The 22,728-nt window shown below is 46.4% G+C and overlaps 1 protein-coding gene across 2 annotated transcripts in view; it reads right to left on the bottom strand.

Annotated features, from left to right (window-relative positions):
- LOC144097332 (uncharacterized) overlaps nucleotides 1-22,401 on the bottom strand; it is an 89,070-nt gene extending 66,669 nt beyond the window's left edge. For both annotated transcript variants that reach the window (XM_077630074.1, XM_077630073.1), the window contains exons 1-3: nucleotides 22,274-22,401; nucleotides 5,758-5,880; nucleotides 5,219-5,554 (exon numbers count right to left, since the gene is read on the bottom strand). In XM_077630074.1, coding sequence (XP_077486200.1) covers nucleotides 5,219-5,554; nucleotides 5,758-5,880; nucleotides 22,274-22,319 — 505 coding nt within the window. In that variant the 5' untranslated portion in view covers nucleotides 22,320-22,401. The remainder of the gene's footprint in view (nucleotides 1-5,218; nucleotides 5,555-5,757; nucleotides 5,881-22,273) is intronic.
- Nucleotides 22,402-22,728: the final 327 nt, after the last annotated feature.

Below are 22,728 nucleotides of genomic sequence, written 5' to 3' on the forward strand. Positions count from 1 at the left end.
GTGTGTGCCCATGTAACGATGCACATGAGTGGGGTTAAGTTAAGCCAAGCGGAAGAACCGCTAGATAGCTGCAACGTGCTTTATGGTACCCACCAGCAATGTTCTATCTCTCTGGTGGAAATGCCAGAACTTAATTACAGTGATCAGTTCCGAGCACCACTTGCACTCCGTCTTATGTTGTCCAAGTCTCTCGCGCAGATGATATTATCGATTATACACGGCGTCATCGTCATCATCATTATTATTAGCCTGACTACGTCCACTGCAGGGCAAAGGCCTCTCCTATGTCTCTCCTATTAACCCTTTCCTTTGCCAGCTGTGGCCACCGTATCCCCGCAAACTCCTTAATATCACCCGCCCAACTAACTTTCTTCTGCCCTTGCTACGCTTGCCATATCTTGAGATCTACTCCGTTACTCTTAAGGACCAGCGGTTATCTCGCCGTCGCATTACACGCCCTCATCAAACCCGTTTCTTCCTCTTGATTTCGGCTAGGATGTCATTAACCCGCGTTTGCCCCTCACCCACTCTGCCCGATTCCGCTATCTTAAATTTACATATCTGTCATTTTTACATATCTGTCGTGGTAGCGATTGTCCGGACCCCGTACAGTATCTGTTACGGGATAAGATCAAAGCCGTCAGGCTGCTGGTCTTCGGAGAGGCAAACCCACGAGCCTGGAGCGTAGTGGACCCGGGCCCCGCTCCCGGAACGAGGCCCCATCCACCTGGAGGATCGCCGTCCCGGCGCCGGGCGTTTGGCCGGTTGCCCGGGAATCCCGGCCGCCCAGCCTACCCAGGAGCTTGCTGGAGGTGCTGACCGAGCCCCCCCCCCCCCTCCCCACCCTCTACGAGCTGCCCATCTGCTGATCCAGGTCCCCGGCCCGGCTCCAGCATGGTTTCTACCGGTCCCGCTGGTGGACCAACCTTCCCCGCGCCTCCCCCGAAGGCGCACTGCTTCAACTTCTCGTTGAAGACTGAGGCCTCGGCCGACGACTTAGTCGACGGCATCGAAGCTGTTGTTGGCCCCAAAGGGCTGGAGTCGCTCCAGAACCAGGGTGGTTACAAGTTTTGCGTCGCCGTAGTCTCGGCTGCGGCGAGAAGCTTCTCGCAGCGGGTGCCTTCCCTATGAACGGCACCTCAGTCCCGGTCTCCTGCGTGGGTCCTGCGGTCGTGAACGTCACGGTATTCCGGCGGCCGCTCTTCGTAGGTCACGCCTCGCTCGCCTCGGCACTCAGCCCTTACGGGAAAGTGCTCGAGATCACCCACCCTACCCTGAAGGGCCGGCGGCATGTCGACAACGGTCAGCGGCTGGTCCGGATGGAAATGCAGAAGCCCGTACCCAATTTCATCTCTGTCCTGGGGCACCGCGCCATCTGCGATTATAGAGGTGTCCGCAAAGTTTGTTCCCGCTGCGGGCAGGAGGGCCACGTCGGCGCAGCGTGTCGCACGCCGCGGTGCTCGCGTTGCGAGGCATTCGGCCACAACACGGTCAGGTGTCGGGAGATGTGCAGGCGGTGCGGTGGGTCGCTCGCGGCGGCGGATTGCCTGCGGCCGCGGCCCCGGCCTGGGCCGGCCAAGGGACCTGGAAATAACTTGCGGCCCCCGGCCGAGCAACGGCCGGCTGACACCCCCCGGGAGGACCAGGCCGCGGGCACCCCGGTCGACACCCCCAGGGAGGACCAGGCCGTGGGCACCCCGGTCGACACCCCCAGGGAGGACCAGGCCGCGAACCCTCCGATCGCCTCCCCCAGGGAGGATCAGACTGCGAACCCCCCGGCCGACGCCCCCCGAGAGGAGCAGAGCGCGAAGCCCCCGGCTGCCACCCCCACGTGCCACCCCAGCGTGGACCACACCGTTGACGCGCCGCCAGAGAGCTTCTCGGAGCTTTTCTCCTTCCACTCCCCCTCGTCCCCTCGGTGTTCTCGTCTCTCGCACTAACGCGTGACTTGTTCACGTTCACCTCGAGAACGGGAATACCGGGTTGTTTCGTCTCACTTGATCAGGCTAAAGCCTTCGACTGAGTCGAGCACCGCTACCTTTTTGGAGTTCTCGGGGCTTTCGGCTTTCCGCCCGAGTTCGTGGCGCGGTTAGCGCGGCTGTATTCCGGCCTTACAGCTCGGTTGCTTTTTAACGGCTCGTTGAGCGACCGCTTCAATATCGAGCGCGGCATACGACAGGGTTGTCCCATATCGCCTATGCTATTCGTGTTGTGTTTAGACCCACTCCTGCGCCACGTAGCGGACTGTCCATCGGTGCGCGGGTTCCCTTTGCCTGGCCAAGGTCAGGTGAAGGTGTCCGCGTACGCTGACGACGTGTCCCTGTTTTTGCGGGACGAGGACAGCTACGCAGCGTTCTTAAAGCTTTTTGCGAGTTACAGCGAGCTGTCCGGCGCCCTGCTTAACAGGGCAAGAGCAAAGCTCTGCGCTTTGGCGCTTTTACGTCAGACCTGCTGGGCGACGTAGAGTGGGTCTTGGTGGCTAAGGTTCTTGGCGTCGTGTTCCTATCCTCAGGAGAGGTAGCTCGCGAGTCGTGGTCGCAGTTAAGAACGACTGCAGAGCGACGTCTCGCAGTGGCAGCGCGTTTTCGTTTGTCGCTGTCTGAGCGCGCTTTTATTATTAGATCATCTGTGTGCGCGCCACTCTTCTACGCAGCTCGCGTCGCCTGTCCGCCGCGCACATTCACTCGTCGTTTGGCCACACTTTGTGGCGCTTTTTTCTGGGCGGGAAAGACGGAGACCGTCGCTCGCGCGCTCCTCCGCCTTCCCACGCGCATGGGCGGGTTCAGCTTGCCCGATTTACGCACAATGTGCAGTGTTCTAGCTGTCCGAGGCGTCCGCGACCTGGTCAACGTCACCGACTACCCGGGGAGGGGACTTCTTGCCTACCTTCTTGGGACGTCGCGGCGCCTCTTTTTCGGTCAAGTAACAGGTCCTTCAGCCGAACAGCAGCCGAGGTTCTTTAGGTATGTCTGTCGGGCGGCCGAGTATCTCACAGCCGCTCTGCCCGAGGTCGACGTCACTAAGACACAGGCCTCCCGTGTTTGCGAGCTCCTCGCTATCCAAGAGGTTGCACCTGAACAGTTCGAACGGAGCAGGCGGGTGCGGTGGCGAGATTTAACGTCTAGCACTCTTCCACCAGACGTTCGCGACTTCGGCTGGCTGCGAGGCTGGAGGGTCTTGCCCACGGGAGTCCGTGTCGCAGCGTGGGGCATCGCCCCTTCTTCGCGGTGTCCTCAGTGTGGCAACACTGAAACCTTACAGCATGCCATGTTTGAGTGCGTGGTTGCTAGAACGTTTTGGCGGCTCATGTCGCGTATGTTTTTTGTAACCTTGAACTCCCGCACCAGGCCACGTGAGTCGTTTGTGCGGCTTCTGCTGTGTGTGGGTGCCTTTGTTTTGTGGCGGCAGAGAGGCGTGGCTTCCTTGCAGGGTCGACCCCAGCGGGCCATGTTCCCATTGTTGCTGAGGGTGAGAGCGCGCTTGTTTGAACAGGCGTGCTTAGACTGGGTCACCATCAATGAGGAAGAATTCCTGCGCCGATGGAGCACCCGGTTCATCAACACAAGCAGGGGCCGCGTCACCGTGCAGCTCCTGCCATACTGAGTGTGCCGTGCGATCTTTGTGTGCGGCGATTGTGAGCGGTGTGTTGTGCGTGAATGCCCCACGTGCTTTCCCCCGCGTGTATGGACCATCTTTTGAACTCTTTTGGACATTCATGGATTATGTATTTGTGCATTTTATGCCAACGTGCATTTTTGCATAGGTAGGGTGACGCCTGTTGCCAACATGTCTTTACTTTAGGTTGGGCGACATAAGTCGCTGTTCTGTGTCTTTGTTTTTGCGAGGGATGCCAGTCCCTTTCAGGCCCGTGGTAAATAAACTTCTCTTCAATCTGTCATTTTTTCTTTCCATACCTCGCAGCATTGTCCTTAACTTGATCTGAACCCCTTTCGCTAGCCTACACGCTTCTACCCCTAGGTGAGTACCGGTAAGATACAGCTGTTGCGTAGTTTTCTCTTGATAGATGTTTGTAAACTGCTGTTCATCATCTGACAGAACCTGCCATATGCGCTTCCCCCATTCTCATTCTTCTAGTTAGTTCCCTCTAGTGATCAGGTTCGGCGGTCACTACCTGCACTAAGAAGACGTACTACTTTACCACTTCCAGCACCTCGCTACCAATTCTGAACTGCTGTGCCCTTGGTAGACTGTTGAACATTACTTTGGTTTTCTGCATGTTAATTTTTAGACCCACCATTCTGCTCTGCCTAACTCATTGATCATGCTTTACAGCTCATCTCCTGAGTTACGTAGCAAGGCATTGTCATCAGCGAATCGCTGATTACTTAGGTATTCTCCATTAACTCTTATCCTGAACTCTTCCCAATCCAGGCCCAGCAGGGCCGGAGGGGAAAATGTACGTGTTGTCTTGGGTTTAATGGCACATGAGAAACTATACGTTAGATCGAGTAAGCAAATTCGCTCTCTGCTCTTTTTGCTAATAATCTTCAAGGAATCTCCAATTGCCTTCGCAATTAACTGTGCGCTTCTTTTCAGGCCAGTGTAGAACTAGGAAAAGGAACGCAGCGTATAAATTGGCGGAATTCACAGTAAAAGAGCTACAGCAATTCGTTTTACGCGGTTAGGGCTCGTTTTATGATTCGGTTCTGTTCCATCATTTAACCACGCTCCCGTTGATGAAATTTCACTCATTTGAGCGGAGCACGCACAGTAGAAATAGAGTGATTCGGCTGATTAAAATGCAATAAAAAATACAGAAAGCAGAAACAACTCTCACAAGTGCTGTGACGCGCGTTGTTCTCCATATGCATATGTGTTGCGATCAGACCGTGGCAATGAGGGCTAAAGATATACGCTTGTTGAATTAGCTAGTGATCCTGCTTGCAACATATATTTAGAGGTTGCTGTGATTTTAGAACTTGCACGACTCGATAAATTAAAATGCAATTTATAGGGCTCTACACGGCGAATAATTATATCCAGAACGTAATTCACTGAATGCGTTCAAGTATTGTGCTCGTTAAAAGAACACCAAGAATCTAAAAGTACTTCGCATTTGATTAAGAAAACGTTGTTTCTTTCAAAATGACTTCACCTGGGTAAACGCCGTGTATTGATCACTGCATGCTGGGAAGGGAAACATCAAAAGTAATCTTGTTTTGCTGTCGCGCTACTAAGGACTTTTTGTAAAACTTACCGGAAGCACGAGTCCGAATTTTCAGTGCACTTGCTCTGCCTGGCTTTTGGGTGACGTCATGCGTTCCACTTTCTGCGTAAAGAGCCCTTACGATGAAAGTGTAGTTTGTCCACGGTTTCAGCCACTGTACCAGGTATTTATGGTGTGGGACGTCCAGCACTGATAGCTTCTTCTGGAATGAGTGGTACTTCGACCTTCCGGTCACAATGTATCCGGAAAACTCCATGGTATAATTGGGTGCATTTGTGATGCCAGTGCTCCAGGCAAGCAGCACAGAAGTGTTGGTTACCGAACGGACTGTAAGGTTCATTTCTTGACTCAAGTAAACCGCCGGGGCTGAAAGAATAGTACAACTTAGTGAACCTTTTTGCCCAAATTAAAATGAGTGCTTGAATAAAAACATTTAATAGACATGCTGACATTTTTTGTTAGGAATAATACGCTGTGCTGTTTTGAAATTCACAATTTGTCGAGTTGGAAATACAAATATTTGTTTTCTTTTCGTGCTCTGCACGAAAATGTTTTTGCGGGACACTTACCACAGACCTCCTCGCTCTCGTCCGTGTTACCTTCACAGTCAACTTTACCATCGCATACTGATGCTGATGGAAGGGTTGTTCCAGAGGTCTGGCATATAAAATCCTTTTCTTCAAAGCTTCTGCCTGTAATGATCAAATACATATTTCATTCTTTTTCCTTCACCACAACGTGTGAAAGCTTGCGAGAGTAGAAAACACATGAGGTGTAATCCACGCGACATTCAACGCTGAAAAGAACGGCCTGAAAATTTCAACAAGCGTTTTGTTTGACTGCGCTTCCTCCGCGTGCCGCAGTGCGGTGAGAATCCAAAATAACTAGAAAACATTGAATGCTTGGCACACTAAACTAAATTTCAATCTACTTTGTCAATTAACACTTATGTCACCTGTTACAATTAGTAATGACGGTAATAACGATGGCAACTAAATAAGATTCTTCCTGATTCTTCTAGTGTGGATAACATCATTGCTAAGATCATGAAAGAACAAGAATTTTATTCCTCTCTAATATAATTTCGCCTCCATCGAAATGCGATGGAGGCTAAATATTGGACGCCCGTGTAATCCGGGATGTCAGTGCGCGTTAAAGAAACCCCAGGTGGTCGAAATTTCTGGAGCCCTTCACCACGGCGTCTCTCGTAGCCTGAGTCGCTTTGGGACGTTAAACTCTATAAACCCAGCCAATGCAAACAGTTTCAGTGGTCTTCTGACATTAGTGTACTGCCCAACGAATGGAAATCCTTTATTTAAGCTGTCGACCCATCTCGCTCGAATACGTCAGTTTTTCTAAGCGACCAAGCTTTCTTGTAATGAAACTCTTCCTTCACTCCTGCACAGCAAGTCTTGCGGAATCATATTCATGCCATGTGCAATCACGATCAGTTAGACATTCTCAACATCTGATTCTTGACCCTCCTTTGAGGCTGACTGCACTACTTTATCTGCCAAAACGCTACACAAGATTTGTCGCCTCCTCTTATTAGTCAAGCTTCAAACAACCAACGTACAACTTGAGGTAATAACGTGGACAGAGTAGTTTCTTAATAACTGTAGTAAGCTTGTCTGTAAAGATGATGTCAACTCTTCACTTGCGCCTGTGGGATCTAGTGTACGGCAAGGCTTAAGGTTAGGTACCTTTTTCCTAATTCATATTATTGACTACAGCTTGTATGCGTCGTTTTCCCAGTCCACTTATTCGCCGACTACCGTGTTATTTACCTTGAAATCACTAACCACACACGCTTCCCGCTCGAAAATGAGCATTTTTTTTATTCGCGTGAAACATAACTAATGCACATAGACATTAAAAATACAATGTTCTGGGCCTACCACGTACTGTTTTAGTTCTTGCTACATATCTTCTTAATAACACAAGCATGGGAGCCATTTTGACTATTATTATATATATGTGCACATATCTGACCTTACTGGAAGCGTCGCATCGAATACATTATACCATCGGAAATCACACTCTGTGCTATCGACGTCGCTTATTTTTATTGTACCTATTGCAGTCAAACTAACAGTGTACACGACTTTAGATGGGCCTAAATTAGCAAATGCGTCATCACTTTGGATTTTTTTACTTTCAGCACTTACACCTTCTCTCCAAATAATTCACCTTCACTCCGCACGCTTCATCTTATCTTACCATAACCGCACAAGCAGCGTTACAGCTATGAAAGACACTGTATCACTCACACTCCTTCACTAGATTAACGTTACTGCGTTACAAGAGAAGCACAGCTTCGAAAATAAGAGGGCACGGTATTCGTAGTCTTATAGAGCAGTAATGTACTTACTGTCATCAGAGATTCATAATTAACACAACTTGCTGCTTCACCACTTTTTGAAAATCACAGAAAGTTATCCCGAATCTGCTTATTTCTTAAACCTGTCATCCTTCGGACTTAAATCATTTCATAACCCCATCATTTTTGTCACCCTGTCACTCCCACTTCTTCACACGATCCCTTCAATCACGTTACCAAAGTTCATCACGTAGCCTGTGCCAGAGCCTTTTTTCATTCATTCATCCAGTGCACATCTGCTCACTGGAACCACTTTCGCGCGATGTCGTGCCAATTACAGAAGCTGTTCTTTTCCACAGTTCACCAAGTCACCTCGAAAGTAGGAACCTATTTCAGGTTCGCACTATATTTCAGGTTGAATTTTTGTTTGTTTCGTACTTTTCATTCTTTTGTATTCGCTTGGTTGTTTTAACTTAGCACCTCATTTCTGTTCACATTCTCTTGCGTTTCAATTTTTAGGCTTTAGTATATTGCCCCCCCCCCCATTTGAAAAGTTGGCACGTCGGCTGGCTGCGTGTCAGCATCATGTCAAACCCGCTCGTATTTTACATGCAGATGTTCCTCCTTGTCTCGACACTGACGGCCAGCACACTGCAAGCATCAGCATGCTCGGTCATCGACGCACCGTCCCCTTACGGAGACTGCGCATACCAGCCACCCTGTCAAGCGTCTGTGTACCCGGTCATCCAAGCGCCCTTCTCCCACGTAGCCTGCGCACAAGAACCACCGTGCTATGACGATCGCTGGGCGCTATCACGGCCAGCTTTATCGACATTAACAACTCCGGATATAAAAAGAACGCTGCCTACAAGTTCCTTCAGTGGGCCCGTCGGCTGGCTGCGTGTCAGCATGTCAAACCCGCTCGTATTTTACATGCAGGTCAGTAACACATTTTCTACTGTTAAAACAAGCGACCGATGTTTCATTCAGCTGACGTGCCCACATAGTGTCGCTATGGTCCTCCTTGACTTAAATGATTTTGTTTTATCTTTGTTGATGCTTTGCGGCGATGTAGAGCCCAGCCCCGGGCCCCCGACTGAACAAATGCTACCTGAACTACTCGAAGGCCAAAAGAACATCCAAAGGCGCCTAAATGAAATTGAATCTAAACTAGAATTAGTAGAAGCCTCAGTAACAGCCATCAAGGAAATGAATGCAAAAATACGCAGCCTTGACAAGACTATTCGAAATTTAGAAGGCAAACTGACTGATTTAGAAGACCGCTCAAGGCGGAACAACATCCTGGTTATGGTATTCCCGAGAAAGACGAAGAAACACATGATGACCTAATTAAAAGTGTAGTCGAGGACATGCTTGATACCACGCTTGGTGTGCGAGTAACGTCCGCTGAACGAATGCACAGGATAGGCCGGATTCAGCCAGATAAATCACGGCCAATTATAATAAAACTGTTGGACCACCGTGAAAAAGTTGATGTACTGAAGAATTGGTTCAAGTTGAAAGGAAAAAAAATCTGTCTCGGAGGATTTTTCAGTGCCCACTAGGCAAAAGCGAAAGAAATTATGGGACAGCACAATCGAAATTAGAGCAAGTGGAGAGAAAGTTAAGCTGCTCTACGACAAAATCAAGATAAATAATGAGCTGTTACAATGGGACGAAGACAGCAATAGAAGGGTTCCTGTCGGCAAACAAGCAAGCAGGCATAGCCGTCAAAGCTGAACCGAAACTTGCAATAAAAAGCCTCTTCGATGCATCAACCTTAATGCTCGGAGCATCATACATAAATCCGAAGACCTGGAGAGCATAGTATAAGCGTACAAACCACACATAATAATTGTAACAGAAACTTGGTTAAACACTAGCATTCGCGACGACGAGATTACACAGCCAGGTTACAGTATGTTTCGAAAAGACAGGAATTCCCGAGGGGGTGGTGTGGCAATTATATTTCAAGAAGCGCTAAGTGTAACACGTCTACCTGACATACCTGCGATTGAATGTGTTATCGCGAAAGTACATCTAAAAGAATTAAACTTCATCGTAGGCGGATTCTACAGGCCCCCAAATAGCGATAGTACGTTTTTTGATGAACTAAACGAATTTCTATGTTCTACCAAAAGTCTTTCTTCAAACATGTTACTTGGCGGCGACTTCAATATTCCTTCTATTGGCTGGGACGGCCCATTTCCCGATCCCCTGTCTGGGGCAGCTGAACCACTTGTTGACCTAATAATTTTGCACGGCTTAACACAACTGGTAAAGCAACCAACCCGCATCCTGAACGACACTTCTTCGATATTAGATCTTTTCCTGGTCAGCAGTAGCCTGCTTCAGCGTGATCCAAAAATACTTGTTACTGAGGGCATATCTGACCACAAAATGATATGCTTAACCTTGGAACTCAAACATGTGACAAAAAACAAAAAGGAATAACGTTTGGTGCCAATCTTTACACGTGCTAGTGACGTCGACATATTAGATGCCTTAGATAGTTCATTCTCTTTGTCCTTCTTGCTGAATCAACTGAATGCTGCGTGGACGACCTGTGGTGCTTTTTCAAAGAACTTGTTCTGAGGTGCATCAAGCGCTTCATTCCCGTGCGGCTGAAGAGAACGCAACAAATGAATCCCTGGAAAACAAAAGAAATTGTACGCCTAGGAAGAAAAGCGAAAAAAATTAAAAAGCAGCATCGCAGGTGCCCTTCGGCAACTAATGCAGATAAGCTTTGCACATTACATTTGCAGTTGAAAGACAGTATCAGTAAAGCCAAAAAACACTTCTACACTGTTTCTATGAAGAATTTTCTCCTTTCTTCCCCTGCAAAGTTTTGGCGCCACTTATCTTCAAAAAAGGAGCCCTTGCCCAGTTTTTGCATAAATAATGAAACAGTGACCGATAAAGCATTCATAGCAGGGTCATTTAATGAGCTGTTTTCCTCTGTGTTTACAAACGACGATGGTATAAGACCAAGTTTCAACCTACCCGCTAATTGTCCTATCGATAATGTCTGCATATCAGAAGAAGGCGTTCTGTCATTATTGCTTAACTTAGATACCAAAACATCCCCGGGAATTGATGGCATACCAAACGCCTTCCTTGTAAGGTATGCCGAATGGTGTTCAGAATACTTGTGTTTACTATTTAGCAAATCCTTGTCGCGAGCAGAGTTACCGAATGATTGGAAATATGCCAAGATTACACCAATACCCAAAACAGGAGACCGCTCTTTAATTACTTCATACAGGCCCATCTCAATGCTCTGCACATGCGCTAAGACAACGCAGCTAGTCGAAACTGTTCACGACATCGCAGCAGTTCTAGATAGGCAAGGCCAAGTTGACATGATTTTCTTAGATTTCGAAAAGGCATTTGACAGCGTGTGTCACCAAAAGTTGCTTCTAAAATTAAAACCGATATTAAAAAATGACTCACTGCTACAATGGATAGAGGCATATCTTTCATCAAGGAAACAAAGCGTGTTCATTGATGGAATGTGTTCAAGGCCGGCACTTGTTCGTTCCGGCATCCCACAGGGATCTGTTCTCGGCCCGTTATTTTTTCCTATCTTTATTAACGACATAGTAACGAATATACCGGTGAAAATCAGGTTTGCAGACGACTGCATTCTTTATAATGAAATTAACAGCCCAAGAGACCAGGCCGTATTAAATTCTTCACTTACCGCCATCGAAACATGGTGCTTGACATGGCAAATGAAGATAAATACAACGAAACAGTAGCAATGACAGTCACCAGAAAACGGCAACCATTACCCTTTAAATACTGCATCAATGGACAGGTTCTCTCTTCTGTACTAAGTTACAAATACTCAGGTGTAATTCTAACATCCGACCTCAGATGGAATGATGTCACATATATTAAGGAGCCTAAATTAAATTTTAAAGGAAAAAGGTGTGAAGAAGACGACGCGAATTAACCGAAGAATAAAGAAGAGGAAGAAGCATTCGTTGAGGTGGAGAGAGATGATTGGTGGAGAAGCATACGGTGACGTGGAGAGAGATGATTGGTGGAGAAGAGAAGAAGACGACGACAAGGCTTACGTGGACTAACACCGATGCTATAAAAGGGCGAGCGAGAGCGAGGCACGGGGGGAAACAGCAGAGAAGCGGTGGCTCCGGCAGGTCAGGGTCACATCGGCTGGAAGAGAGCGACGCCGGCTACTGCTCCGGTGAGCTCGCGTTCTACGACATCGCATCGTGGCCTTCCTGCCGTGCCTGAGCCCGTTCCGGGGAGTCAACGGAGGAGCTACCACCTGCTACGGCCAGGGGTATCTCCAGCGCTGTTGCCATCCATCCGGGTGGTGCCCCCCAACGCCAACAACACCGGCATCACCTCCACGGGTGCTTGGACCTGGAGCTTATACGACGCAGCCAGCGACGCCTCCACCAAAGCCAACACCGGCATCACCACCACGGGCGCTTGGAATTGGAGTTTGTACGACGCAGCTAGCGACGCCAGCCCGAGCACGTCGAACACCGCCAGCGACGCCAGCCCAAGCACGGCGAACGCCTCCTCGACGCCGGCTACGGGACCCATACAACGCCGCAACCACACCGAACCAACCGTGAGCACGAACGCCGACCGCTAATAGTAGACGCTAGTAGCAGTGTGCCCGGGTCGTGTGTATTTATAGTCTTTGCGTATTGTGTTAGTTTTGTGTTCTAGTGTGTGTGCCACGTAGGGTGTATTAAATGTGCGTTTGTGTGGGTACACCCGTCGCCTAGTCCATTCTTTCAGTCCGAGTGTTCGGAGAGATCAGAACACTCTCGCTCTTCCGCCTCGCGTGCTCTTCTCTCTGCCTCGCGAGCTGTTTTCTCTTCCTCGCGACCTCTTTTCCCTTCCCGCTCTTCTGCCTCGCGAGCTCTTTTCGCCTCGCGCTCTTCTGCTTCACGAGCGTCTGCGCGTGCTTGCGCCCTTTCCTCTCTCTGCCTCTTTCCCTCCTCCTCATAGAGATGCATCGCCTCTTCCTTGCTCAACCCTAGCTTGAGCGCCAGTTCTAACGTTCTTGCCAAATCCATCCCTTCTGCCGTCGAGAGATCGGAAAGATCCGAGACAATGCAAAAAAGGAAATTTATCCGGGCAGGCTCGCCACTTATCTTTGTCACGGATCTCTCCGAACACTCGGACTGAAAGAATGGACTAGGCGACGGGTGTACCCACACAAACGCACATTTAATACCCCCTACATGGTACACACAATAGAACACGAAACTAACAAAACTAACACAAAACACAGACTATAAATACACACGACCCGGGCACAGTGCTACTAGCGTCTACTACTGTGTTCTACTATTAGCGGTCGGCGTTCGTGCTCACGGTTGATTCGGTGTGGCTGCGGCGTTGTATGGATCCCGTAGCCGGCGTCGAGGTGGCGTTCACCGTGCTTGGGCTGGCGTCGCTGGCGGTGTTCGACGTGCTCGGGCTGGCGTCGCTAGCTGCGTCGTACAAGCTCCAGGTCCAAGCGCCCGTGGAGGCGATGTCGGTGTTGTTGGCTTTGGTGGCGGCGTCGCTGGCTGCGTCGTATAAGCTCCAGGTCCAAGCGCTCGTGGAGGTGATGCCGGTGTTGTTGGCGTTGGGGGCACCACCCGGATGGATGGCAACAGCGCTGGAGATACCCCTGGCCGCAGCAGGTGGTAGCGTCCTCCGTTGACTCCCCGGAACGGGCTCAGGCACGGCAGGAAGGCCACGATGCGATGTCGTAGAACGCGAGCTCACCGGAGCAGTAGCCGGCATCGCTCTCTTCCAGCCGATGTGACCCTGACCTGCCGGAGCTTCCGCTTCTCTGCTGTTTCCCCCCGTGCCTCGCTCTCGCTCGCCCTTTTATAGCCTCGGTGTTATTCCACGTAAGCCTCGTCGTCGTCTTCTTCTCTACTCCACCAATCATGTCTCCACGTCACCATATGCTTCTCCACCAATCATCTCTCTCCACCTCAACGAATGCTTCTTCCTCTTCTTTATTCTTCGGTTAATTCGCGCCGTCTTCTTCACACCTTTTTCCTTTAAAATTTAATTTAGGCTCCTTAATATATGTGACAAATGAACACGTAACCTACATCACAAAAAAAGTCCATGCAGAAACTGGGATATCTGAACAGATGTTTGCGATAGTAAACACAAGAAATAAAACTTCTAGCGTATAAAACCTACATTAGACCAATCCTTGAATATTGCTGTATTATATGGGATCCATGGACCCAGCAAAATATCAATAAGTTGGAGAGCATCCAAAGAAAATCGGTAAGATTTATATTCGGTTCCTATAGCTGGCGCACTTCACCAAGCATACTTGTTAAGCTGGCTGGCTTAGACCCACTACGAATCAGACGCTATCGGGAAAGGTTGAAGATCATGTATTTACTGTACCATGACAAACTAGGAGTAGAAAAGAATAAGTACATTGAACCAGTCACGAGACTCCCAACGCGATCGCATCACTCAAAAAAATTTAAGGAATATTCTAGTAAAACCGATGGTTTCAAAAATTCATATTTCCCACGAACGGTCCGAGATTAGAACTTGCTGTCTCCAAACACAGTGGAAAGTCGATCGGCCGAGTCGTTCTGCAGCGCGCTTAAGAAAAACATAGGTATGTAAATCTTTTATTGGAAACAGATGAAGTATAACCTGTTTTATTTATTTGTTGTGATTTTCCCTACCACAGCGATGGTCTACAATTGCATTCATGTGCCTACATTTTTTTTTACTTTTTTATGCGAAAACTGTGCTAAAATGTTTTGCAGTGCTTTTTATGCTGTGTTATGTTCGTTTCTCTCTCATTTCCCACTCCTGCCTAAGGCCTCAAATAAGGCTGGCAGTACCTTCGAAATAAATAAATAAATAAATAAATAAATAAATAAATAAATAAATAAATAAATAAATAAATAAATAAATATTATATGAGATAGGGTAAATAAAAGACAAAACTTATTCTAGAGTCCCACTATACTGCATAGATTTCTTGAAACTGCAAATACAGATATCCCACTTCAGTTAGGTGATAATCGCTGCTGGCGCGATAGATAGCGATAGTTTGTGATGTCCAGAGAGGTTAGGCTTGCTATTTGCTGCAAAAAATTTTGTAGCTTAGACGTTTAGCGCGTGTTCCATCACACCGAAATGGCAATGCAATATAAGCACCGTGAAGAGATTTTGAATCTATTGTGGAACCTCTTGCGAAACTTTTCAGATCTCTAAAAATTAATTGCAATCTATGATAACGTGTTTAATTTGCGGAAGATTTTCCACATACTGACCAAAAGCTGCATTTTTTGTGGCATTATAAAGTTGAAACATTAGAGCCGCGCTGTTCTAGGCGCCGTACTGTGTATTCAGTATTCTTTAAGGATAGTTGCCGGGCCAGTCGGTACATGATATCCCCGAAAAACAGCGCGCTTACACGGAACAGAGCCAGAAGACACGCACTCACACAGCGTTGTGTGCGTGCGTGTCTTCTTTCTCGTTCCCGTGTAAACGCGCTGTTTTTCGGGAATATCGGTATTCTTTGGCTACTGATCCGGAGTTCCCGGATTCGAAACCGAACGCGGCGGCTGAGTTTTAATATAGGCAAAACGCTAAGGCGCCCGTGTGCTGTGCGAAGTCAGTGCACGTTAAAGTCCCCAGGTTGTCGAAATTATTCCGGAGCCCTCCACTACGGCACCTCTTCCATTCTTCTTTCACTCCCTCCTTTATCCCTTCCCTTACGGCACGGTTCAGGTGTCTAGCGATATTTGAGACAGATACTGTGCCATTTCCTTTCCACAAAAAACAATTATTATTATTGTTTATCTCCAGTAAGTGCCCATAAGCCTTTTTATTTTTCAACATGGAAGGCGATGACTTCGGAGCATGTTCACGCGGCACTATTGGTTTGTTAACGAGTGTTGGTCCAATGTTTATTTGAATCCCTCAAGGTGGCGTAGATTTGTAATCACCATCGTCATCGGCCTGACTACGCCCACTGGAGGACAAAGGCCTCTCCCACATCTTTACAATTAACACTCTCATGTGCCATCCGCGGCCACCTTATCCCCGCACTTTTTAATCTCGTTCGCCCTGCTATCTTTATGCCGCTCTCTGCTATGCTTGCCTTGTCTTTCAACCCAGTCCATTGCCCTTAACGACCATCGGTTATCTTGCCTTCGTATTACATATCCTGCACAAACCCATTTTGGTATTTCGACTAAGATGTCATTTACCCGCATTTGTTCCCCTGACAAACTCTGGTCTCTGCCTGTATCTTTACGTTACACTTAGCATTATATGGCTTATGGGGTTGAACGACCCAAGCAACTCGGACTATGAGGGACGCACACCTATCATTCTTTTTTGCATTGCTCGCTGTTTTGCCCGCAATGCAACTGAACCGTTTTTGTTAGCTTCCGCAGTACTGCCCCATAGGTGAGTACCAGTAAGGCACAGCTGTGTAAATACTTTGCTATTGAGGGATATTGACAAACTGCGATTCATGACGTGATAGTGCCTGCCATGTGCGCTCCACCGCATTCTTATCCTTCTCACTATTTTACTATCGCATTTTTAACCTTCAGTCACTACCTGGCTTAAGTAGACGCATTTTCTTACCACTTCAAGTGCGTCAGAGTTTGCTGAACATGACAGTAATTTCGTTAATTTTTAGACTCACCGTTCTACTTTGCCTGCCTGTGTCATTGATCATGCTTCGCAATTCATCCCCGAATGACTCAGGAAGGCAATGTCATCAGCGAATCGCAGATTACTAATTTATTCTTTATTTATTCTTATGCCGAAATGATTCCAATCTAGGCCTCGGGATACCTCCTGTAAACAGGTGGAAGATAGCATCGCAGAGGTCGTGTCTCCCTGCCTGACACCCTTCTTTATTAGAACTTTTTTTGCTGTTTAGATGGAGGACTACGGCGGATGTGCAACTGTTATAGATATTTTTCAGTATTTTCACATGAGGCTCTTCTAAACTGTAATAACGAGCAATCACTCAATAGCATCCACACATGCGTAGCCATACGGCTACAAATGAGTGCTGTACAGCTTTCAAAGAAACCTTGTAGTTGAAAAAAAATTGACGAGATTATAGAGCCTTATACCACCGCCTTACCGGTGCAGTGGCTCTTCCAACCGAGCTAACGGGTACGGTAGGGCGAGAGGCAATTTACCAACTCCTCGAGGCGGATACGGTGTTGGTTCAATGTTCAGGTGAAGCCCCCCCAGGGTGGAGTATATTTGCAACTAAGCGACGATATATTTGGCTGAGGAATTATTTGGAAGATATTATGCGTGAGTTCGGTGATTGTTGTCCTGTGTATTGCTGGTTACATAGACGGCATTCCAGACAGTAGTTTTTGACGAATCGCAGAGAAAGTAGGCATTTGTTGCGTGCTAGAGCCCTGATTTCTTATTTTTTGTGGAAATATAGTTTGCATGTGTTTGCAAACTTTGGAACAGCTTTTGACGCACGGGGGACATTCATTTTAGAGGTGTTAGCCTCCGAACGACCTAGAGAGTCTTAAATGTTTTTGGGACCGCTCTAAATCACAGGGATTGCGAATTTAAATATGTTAAAATAGCGTTCGCTTTGTTGAATGATATTAAAATCTTTATTAGAAATTTTGGTGACGTTCTGCGTGTTGCTGTGAAAAATAAGGATGAGATTCATTGTATAATCATATTTGTTGTCTTTTAGGTGTTCCTGGATTATATAATAGCGATTAAGTTTAGAAGCTCTCTGCATGGTGTCATGAATGAGAGAATGTGGGTAGCGATGCGTTATGAGAACTTCGCGCATGCATTAGGAGTGCTCATGAAAATCATGGACTATACAGTAGAGTTTACTAAAGCTGCGGGCCTCCAAACCTCGTATACACGTCTTGAAATTATGGGTATGGCCGCTTAGGAAAAATAGAAGTTTCGCGGCGTCCATTGCTTTTCTAGAAGCGGTTTATACGTGTTAAATCATTCTCCCCGAGAACATTAACAACATGAAAGCTGGTTTGAGTGGTTTATTCGGCGTGAGCGAAACTAGTGTTCTGGGTTAGCGTTGTTGAAACTATTTTAAATGGTGGTCGATCTAGCCAGACTGGAGTCAACGAGACCTTCGGTGAAAGAAGTCTGCAGCCGACTAATTAGAGCAGGGTCGAGTGATGAGCGATTGCTAATGCGGCTAGGAGAATTCCCATCTTTAGCCCATCAATGAAATGAGGAAGTTACATTCTACACAAAAATTGAGCAAAAGGAGCAAAGTTTTGAATGCATGGTGCATGAACACATTGGCGTAATTAGTGGCATTTATTTTAGCCATGGTGGTATCTCTTGCAGATAGCACTTAAGGTCGGATTCGAAGCTATGATATGTTAACACAATTTGGCGAATATTTTAATACCATTTATCAAATCAAATTTCATATAAAATTTATTTCTGCCTTGAAAAGGTACAGACAGTGGAGGCGCAGAAAAAGTTGTAAGATACAACTTGACAAAGCCGCAGCCCCCTTTCACTTGGCAGCGACTTGACAGCAAGGCTTATAAAACAAAGGCAATTGGTCAACGTATTAACAGGTATACAATAATGAAACTACAAAATAAATTGAAACAACATTATACAAAATAATATTGAATCGACATTCACACTCGATAAACACAGATTGACAGCAAAGAAAAAGAATAAACGTATTCTACATGTCAATGTACATAGCACGCAAAGATTTTTTTACGAACTATAAAGAGGTCAGAACTTTTATATGCATATGTATTTAACAGGGAAGGAAGAGTGAATTGCAGCCGTTCTCTACCTGAATTTATTCGAGGAGTCGGCACTACCCAAGTCTCCGCATACCTTGTCGTGTAGATGGCTTCTCGGGCATGTAATTCAGCAAGCTTACATATCTAGTTTACATTTCTACGTGTTTCAAGGTTAAACCGGATAATTAGACGATATTTATAAAAGCCGTGAATTTTTACCGTACCACTTTGTAGAAAGATATACGCGCTTGGAGAGTCCCAGGGGACATTGTAAATAAGACTAAGGAACTTTTTTCTGTAGAATATAAACACGTTGAAGACAGCTATCGGTGGCTCTACCTCCCACTAAGTGGCAGTAGTTTAAATCGGAGTAGAAAAGAGAATTATATAGGAGTAGCTTTATTTTTCTTGGAATAATATATCTCAGTCGACTTATGATTCCGGTTAGTTGAGCCAGCTTCGTTGCTACATGGTCCACGTGGTGATCCTAAGTCATGTTGGAAGAAAAAACTACTCCTAGACATTTAAATTGTTCAATCAAATCTATACACCGCGAGCTTAGTTTAATCTCAATGGAGGAAGGAATCACTTTATTTTTAGGGCGAAAAAAACGGCTTGTGTTTTCTTATCATCAATTTGTACGCATACATTTGGATTAAGACCGTTTTCGTAATTCAATTATGTTCTCATTGCATTCCTGAACAAGGAGATCAAGATCATTTCCAGTAAAAATATGCTTGTGTCATGAGGGTAGATAATAAATTTTGCAGCGGAGTTAATGTGAGACATATCATTTAGATACATATTAAAGAGTAATGGTCCCAATATACTTCCTTGTGGGACACCGGAAGTAATACGTTTCAGTTCATATTTCATATTGTCTATGCATACAGCTTGTTTTCTGTGCGATAGATATGATTTCAGAAGCATCTGAGTCTGTCTTCGAATACCATAACACGCTAAGTTTTTTAGGAGTATACAGTGGTTCACTAGATCAAAGGCCTTCGAAAAGTCTACGAAGACACCAATAACGAAGGCCTTCTTTTCAAACTGTGTTAGTATATGTTCCTTTTGCTTGAGTAGCGCAAAATTCGGTTGATTTATTTTTACAAAATCCGAATTGATTTGGTGACAAAAGGTTATGCTTGTAAACGAAATGAGACAACCTTGTATTTAGCACTTTTTTAAGAGCCTTCGAATAGATAGGTAGTATAGATACTGGTCTATAATTTCCTAAATCTTTGCAGTCACCTTTCTTATACAGAGCCGTTACTTTGGCTATTTGCATTTCGTCAGGAAATATACCGGTAGTAAAACATAAATTAAATATATTCGCAAGGACCAGGGAATAACTGCTACAACATGGTTCACAGGCCTGACTTGAATGCCATCAATGTCACAGGCGTGGCTGTTATTAAGGTTCTGTATGACTGATATAACTTCTTCCGTAACCGGGTTCAAAAATATTGTATTATTATTGTAGGAACTAATAGAGCTATTGGAATCATGTGATGGGTTGATCTGAGAGCAGGTTGTAAAAAAAGTTGTTAAAGGCATCTGCTAGCTCTATTCTAGATAAATCTTTATCATCAAGCCTTAATGTTCGTAGGGCAAGGTGCGGTTGCTCGCGCCTTAGTAAGCATATTAATCTTGACCACAGCAAATCGTGGTGACCATTTTTAACTTCGAGAAATGTTGTGTAGTATTTGTAGTATTCTGTACGTGCCAGACGTAGCTTTTCTGTTAACCTATTCCTTCATTTCTTAAACTTACTTAAGTCATCTGCTAAACGTGTGTTTAAAAAAAAATCCTGTAGAGCTTTTCTTTCAGTTTAATTTCATGGTGTAATTGAGAAGTTATCCAGGGTTTGCAAGTTTTACGGTTTGTTCCATGCACTTTTAAGGTGTAGGAACTACGGGGTATGTACTGTCTTTAGGCATCTACCGGCTCTTTCACCTACGATGTTCTGCAATATATAAAAATAGGGTTTTTGAGTGTCCAGTTGTGGTTTCAGGGAAGGTGATTTTAATTAATAACTTTATTTTGCTTGATCTCTTTCAGCACCATGATAACGAATCTCGACGATACAGGCGGGTACAGAAGAGAGAGCGCGAGAGAAATTTCGTCATGAATGATGGTTCAACGTGCCTAACTTTTTACAGAACGAGAGACGAAACAACACCTCATTCTGCAAAACGTTAAGCGCTTTGAACCATCATAAACAACCTACTAGGCCCAATTCTCGCAGTTCTCATCATGAATACATGTTCTGTCAGGATTTCGGTCTGGTTTAGCTGTTTCATTCCTATCAACAGATCAATCCAACGCGGAGGAAAGAGGACACACAACAGAGCATGGGCGCTGACTTTTCTTTATCCTCCTTAGCCCAGCGACAAGTAAAAAAGCCTCTTGTAGGAGAAAAACGTTAAATCAGGATTTTGGTATGTACTACTGTTTGCAAAGGTTTCCGGGACGCGAGTTCTAGGAAGAACGTTTATTGCAGCTCCACCTGGCGACGCAGTCGCCTGATATTGTGAAGAGAGGAAGAAGCATTTGGGCTTTAATGCCTTCGTACAATATCAGGCGGCAGGGTAGCGAGGTGGAGCTACAATAAACGTTCTCCCTAGAACTCGCGTGCCGGAAACCTTTGCAAACAGTAGTACTAGTTGGTTCATTCCTATGAACTGTTTCGGCTTTGACGCATAATTAACGAGCACGCGTAAGGGAATAGTTCGCCGCAAGACAGGATTGCCTTGTGGCGAATCCGCATGCCAGACCAAAGGCTATCATGCTGTCCGCCTACCGGTGAGCGGAAATTGTTTTGCGCTCTTGAATTCCAACACTTCTCATTTTGAAACCAGCTGGCCCAACGCTTTTAACCATGAGACCAGGCTGCAAAAGCAGAAACTGCACTGCACATGGAACCGTAGAAGGAGATCGCGCTCGCAGTTAACCGTGTGCGGCGAGGAGGTTGGAAAGGCGGGAAATAAAATAACCTTGGCTACTCTATCCAGGTACAGACGGAACAGCGAGCCGTGCTCACCGAGCAGCCAGGCACATTCCTATATTCCTTTGGGCAGCGTATTCAATTTTCGCTGAAACAAAGGAGCGGCAGCGCCGCATTGCGCCCACGAATTACCAAGACAAGAGTGCTATGCAGCCACCACCTGAGACGCTTGAAGTTTCACTATGTTTTGTGCGGTGCTCTACAGAGCAAGTTATATTCCGCGATTTCAGCCTACTAAATTGAACTGGTATGGAAGTGTTAGGCGCAATTCCTAATCGACATACTCAGTGCGAAGTAGCCAGTATGGTTCAATAAATTTTTGTTAAATTCAGCTGATAAATTTTACTTGGTAAAAAATAGATTAAGGAACTTAAGGGACCTTCTAAGAGAAAAAGCTGTTCCTGCGTTGTATTCGTTATAGTTTAAAAAAAAACATTTCCTCATAGCGAGGTTTGACTGCACTTATTTCATACGCGATGCTTCTGTACCTTAAGAACCAGTGCCTCCCACTACATAGTTTCCCTAGGACACCTTCCCCTCCCTCGCCAAGCATACCACATTCCACTGCCTCCAACCTGTGGATGGATGTTCGCTTTAAAGCAGTCGCTTGATATGCGACAACATAACACCTTTATGCAGCTAATTTGAGAACTGTTCTTGCCTTTGCAAAACGTATAGTTTAACCCGGACATTATCAGCCGCCTTAATGACAACGAGGATCTGCCTAATCTTTCTGACACTGTAGGTTTAATATCGTCCTCCGGCAGCTTCAGCGCCATCGAATACAGAAAGCTTTTGCTCTCGCGTCTAGTACCATGCATCCTCGGTGCATTGCCCTTTTTGCTGGGGCCATAAGTGATTTTTTGAGGTACCCAGAGAGCCAGTCAGCGAGGTGTGAACATTCTGCGGCTAAATGTGCTTGCAAGTAATATTGCGGTAGTATCGCTGATATGCAATGCAAGCGCTCCGCAGTCTGCACTTACTTCCTGCAGCCAGAAGAAGTAAAAGAGCTGCTTGTACAATCTGCATCGTGTCTTGATTGTCCGGCTCCTGGAGCAGCGACTGCCGCCGACTGGCGGACTTCCAGTGTCGAGCCTCCCCTAAATAGCGAGAGAAAAGGAACCCGCCAGAAGAGGTTTCGATAAGCGCTATCTTTTCCAGAAAGCTAAGACTGCAGCGGGCTCTAGTTACAAGCAGTACGCCACGCGGCGAAACCGAAACTTTGCGCTGAAGATGCTCTTATAAGCTCTTTCTTGCCTTTATCGCACAGGAAACGTGCAAGCATCTTGACCGTGTGTGCTTGCCGGGCAAGTTGCAAGAGCTCTAGAGCAACACGATCGCCAGGTGCAAACGTGATGCCCAGAGGGCTCGTTCGGTCTTTAAGGCGCTTTTTATCTCCCGGTTTGAAGCGCTCGACCGAAATGTGGAAGTAGATGTC

The sequence above is a fragment of the Amblyomma americanum genome, chromosome 7 (genome assembly GCF_052857255.1).
Source record: "Amblyomma americanum isolate KBUSLIRL-KWMA chromosome 7, ASM5285725v1, whole genome shotgun sequence".
Lineage (NCBI taxonomy): Eukaryota > Metazoa > Arthropoda > Arachnida > Ixodida > Ixodidae > Amblyomma > Amblyomma americanum.